We start from the raw sequence: 4,282 nt of genomic DNA on the forward strand, positions 1-4,282 counted from the left end.
TAGCAATGCGTGGGCAAGTCAATGTTCCATGCACCCACGTCAATCAAACTGCATAGGGCAAGAGAAAAGAAGGCAATAAAAGGGCACTGTCTCTGCCAGACAGAAACAAGCCCTCACTGCAAGAGGACATGTGAAGCACGGCAACTTGAGGCGTTGCCCATTCCAAATCAAGAACAGGCTCTGGAGCTGAAACAAGACCCAGGCTCCAATAAAGTGGATTATTTCCAAGCATTTGAGAAGCTTTGGACAGCTGCAGCTAGGATGAGAAGTCTCACAGTCCAGGGTGAAAGAACAGGGACAAAATCAAAACTGCTTCTTACCTAGAACTGAGCCGAATGCCCTTGTCCGATGAGCCTAAAGGATATAAACAATATTGCCGAGGTCTCTTGGAAGAGCTGCCCAGATGACATGATGCTTGAAGAAAATCTAGTTTCAAGGCTTTTTAGCAGACCCAAGTGCACAGAAGATTTTGCAGAAACTAACGAGGGCACATCAAATATTTCGGGGCTTCGAGACAGCTTGGACCAAGTCCAAATGAGCAACTGTAGCGAATATCCCCACTCGAGCAATGACAGCTCAACAAGTCAGAGTTCCTGGCAGGACCACTTTGTCAGTCTAAAGCAGCAGATGGCCAGGCAGAAGGCAGAGTACGAGACTAAGATTTCAAGGTAAGAGCTCTGTCCCTGAAATTTCTAATGCATTTTCCTTTGGGTTTCTCAGGGGCTCCTAGAAAGAAAAGACAAGGAGTTGTGTTGGTTTCTAGATACTGGCAACACCTACTGGTTTTTGCCAGAATAAGCTGGAATAATTTACATATAGAATGCACTAAAAATAAAAATAATCACATGCCTCAAACTTTGAACTTGTGCTGTAGTTTTATCTATGACCTTTAAAGGAGTAATGAACATGATTGTGCTTTGCCAGAACAGTATTTTCCTCCAGAAAGGCCAACAGAAAAATATGACTGCATGACTGGCATGTATTGGGTGGCTGTCTGAATGCACATTTATTGGGTGGTGGTGGTTTTCAATAGCAAAAAGATAGGAGTGTGTACTTTTCACCCTCCCTCTTTATTTACCACAATCTTAATGCATCTTACAATGAGACTTGGACTCCTGGTGATAATATCTATTCCCCCTGCCCTCCACCGACCCCCTGTAGTCAGTGTGGTTCTGTAAGTGATGGATGCGTGAAGATTGTGATTCCAAACAGCAACAGGCATAATAGATACAGAGATTGATCTGGTCACAGATGTGATGGTTTTAATAATTTTGTATCAGGGCATGTGAGAAGAGCAACACTATCCTTCTTTGAATTGTGTCTTATTTATAGGGCCAAGAATGAAGCGCTTGAAAAGTGTTCTGCTTTAAAAATCACTATGTCAAAGGATAGCCAGGAGAAAGGTGGACTGCAAAATGCTAAACTGCAGTGTCTGTGTTTATGCCAACAGCCTGGAGCAACGGAACAAAGAATTGCAGTTAGAGATTAAAGATCTGCATTCAAAACTGAGTCGGCAAAGGAAGTGGCATTGCTTGGTGGAAATTAAAATGCGCAACACAGAGAGGGCACACAAAGATGCAGAGAGAAGGAATGAAGCACTTCAGAGGGAAATGGAAGAATTTTTTGATACTTTTGGAGAATTAACACAAGAAGGAAAGATACCAGAGCAAATTGGCCAGAGCTTATAGGGAGTGACAGGCCTTGATTCTGGCTCCCCTGCTGCCGCCACTCCCATTTTCTTACTACATCCAAATGTAAAAGGTGGAAATCCTGGACTTTTCAGAGCAATACAATGATTATATAGGATTCTTCTTGCTTATATTTTAAAATATTTCTGTATGTTGTAAAGTATGCTGTGCAATGCTTAATTCAAACAGTTAATGCAGAATTCAGGGTTACACAGTATGATACCATTGGCAGGCTGCTGGATTGGCTCCGTGGCATGAATATGGGGGGGGCATTGGTTCTAGTTGCAGCGTTGTGCCTGGAAAGTAGCAGTGAGAAAATTTTCCTCGGGCCCACGGCAGTTATGTTATGGGATCCCACAAGGCACTCTTTTATCCCCGGTGCTATTCAACACTAAATGAAGCCGATGAGAGCAGTCATTTGGAGTTTTGGAACAAGGTGCCGTTCATATGCTGATGATACTCAGCTCAGTTTTTCCATTGCATGTGATTTAGGACCGGCAGTGAAAGACTGGGACTAGTGCCTGGGCGCAGTGATGGGCTGAGTCTGAACTATGGAAAGACAGAGGAGTTATGGGTAGGTAGTTCTTTGATCTGGGATGCAGCCCCAATTACCTGCCCTGAATGGGGTTGCACTCCCTCTGAAGGAGCAGGTACATAGTTTGAGTATGCTGCTTGAATCACCATTGTCACTTAAATCTCAGGTGGCCTCTGTGGCTAGAAGTGCCTTTTATCAGCTTTAGCTCGTATGTCAGCTACAGCCATTCCTGGATAGGGGTAATGTGAACGCTGTAGTTCATGCTTTGGTAACAATCAAGGTTCACAGTTCTTGTACTCATGTACAAAACCCTGAAAAACCTAGGCCCATGATACCTTGGGGCAGGCATGGCCAAACTCAGACTTTGTGTATAAAAGGGCTCAAGGTTACAGCATACTGTATGGGTCATGGTAGAAGACTTGCTGAAGGCTATCTGTTGGAACTATGGATTGAAGTGAAAACTTTTTGAAAAGATCGTCTGAGGAAGAAGTTGGAAAATTGGTGGACTTCAGAGAATTCTTATCACAGGCACCCCCAAACTCAGCCTTCTAGCTGTTTTGGGACTACAACTCCCATCATCTCTGACCACTGGTCCTGTTAGCTAGGGATGATGGGAGTTGTAGTCCCAAAACAGCTGGAAGGCCAAATTTGGCCATGCCTGCCTTAGGGATCTCTTTACCCTATGCACCCCAAGTTATTCACTGGGGTCATCCAGGAGAGCATGACTATGGGCCAGAAGCATGACTCATGTCAAAGAGGAGTTATGCTTTCAAGGGTCCAACTCTATGGCACTCCTTCCCCCAGGAAGCTAAGACAGGCACCAACCCTACTGAGTTTCAGATGCATGGTCAAAATGCTTTATTACAGAAAGCTTTTGAACCCTGAATGCTTCTCATTATAACTTTCTACTTTTAATTAAAAAACAATCCTTTGAGAGTTTAAATTCTTGAGATTTTAAATTTTGGAGGTATTTTTTTCTTTTCTTTCCAGGGGACAATCCCATATCATGGGGTATAGTCTGCTATCAGTGTTACTGCAATGATGGGCAACATGGGTAAAGAGAATGAAGACCCATTCACCATACTGTGTGGCAATCATTTAGAGGTGTATACTGAAAGAGAAGGCAGATCCTCTCATCTCACCACTTCCCATTCCTTAGAATAATTATAATATGGAAATAAAGACAAAAGGAGGAGGCAAACTCAGGAGGAAAGCTGCTTACGTGTTCACAGCATCTTTGCAAAGGAGGATGGGGAGAAAACCGGAATAAATTAGCCATGCCTCCATTGACCCACTTGACTGTCCTACCAGGTCCAGTGGTTACTAGCTGCCATTACCAAGAAGGAAGTTGGGTAAAACAGTGTGGGGGGGGGGTATAATCAGGGACCTAAATGTAAGCACAAGGCATAGTTTGAAGGCACATGAGGCCACCACCTTGCTGAAGCTAAGAAGTTCTAGGTTCCTTCAGTGTCTGGCTAAATAGGAACCATATGTATACTTTGGGTTCAATGGGAAAAAGTGGGATAAATTTAACAAAGTAAAATAAAAACGAATGTTCTATGTGGCATTCCAGGTCCCCAGCATTAGCCACTAACACAACAAAGGAGGTACACGGCCTTCTTTATTACAAAGATTGGGGGTGGTAGAATGCCACATATCCAGAAAAGCTACCATTCATGCAGAGAACCACACTGGAATGAAAAAATTATTTTCCACAACAGAACTCGTATAGCAAAAAGTTCTTTTAGTTATAATACAGAAGAGGGTTGTCCCCCCTACCCCCTCCAAAAATTATACAAAATGCAACTATGAAATCCAACTGGGTACAAACTTTGCATCATAAAAAATATTGTTGAAAGTAGAGGTTCAATAAATTAAAACTCCTTATTGTCATTTCAAAGATCTGCAATTCCCTACTGACTTTTAAAGTGTACTGGCCTTACAGAATACCTTAATTTTTTCCATTTGTAACCAGTTTTGTTAACTTTAAAAACCTGTGTGTAAGGGAAACCTTGCCCCAGAAACAAAATGTTGCTTTCCTGTTTTATATTTCAAGCAA

General features: G+C 42.6%; 1 protein-coding gene across 1 annotated transcript; it reads left to right on the plus strand.

Annotated features, from left to right (window-relative positions):
* On the plus strand, positions 1-2,760 carry LOC117041422 (rho GTPase-activating protein 24-like). The gene is made up of 2 exons (XM_033140227.1): positions 1-668; positions 1,451-2,760. Exons 1-2 carry the CDS (start codon positions 349-351, stop codon positions 1,686-1,688), a joined length of 558 nt encoding a protein of 185 aa, XP_032996118.1. The 5' UTR covers positions 1-348; the 3' UTR covers positions 1,689-2,760.
* Positions 2,761-4,282: the final 1,522 nt, after the last annotated feature.

The sequence above is a fragment of the Lacerta agilis genome, chromosome 2 (genome assembly GCF_009819535.1).
Source record: "Lacerta agilis isolate rLacAgi1 chromosome 2, rLacAgi1.pri, whole genome shotgun sequence".
Lineage (NCBI taxonomy): Eukaryota > Metazoa > Chordata > Lepidosauria > Squamata > Lacertidae > Lacerta > Lacerta agilis.

Coding starts and splice junctions, on each gene's coding strand:
- LOC117041422 (XM_033140227.1), top strand. CDS start 349: ATGAGCCTAAAGGATATAAACAATATTGCCGAGGTCTCTTGGAAGAGC. Junction 669..1,450: donor TACGAGACTAAGATTTCAAG/GTAAGAGCTCTG, acceptor TTATGCCAACAG/CCTGGAGCAACGGAACAAAG.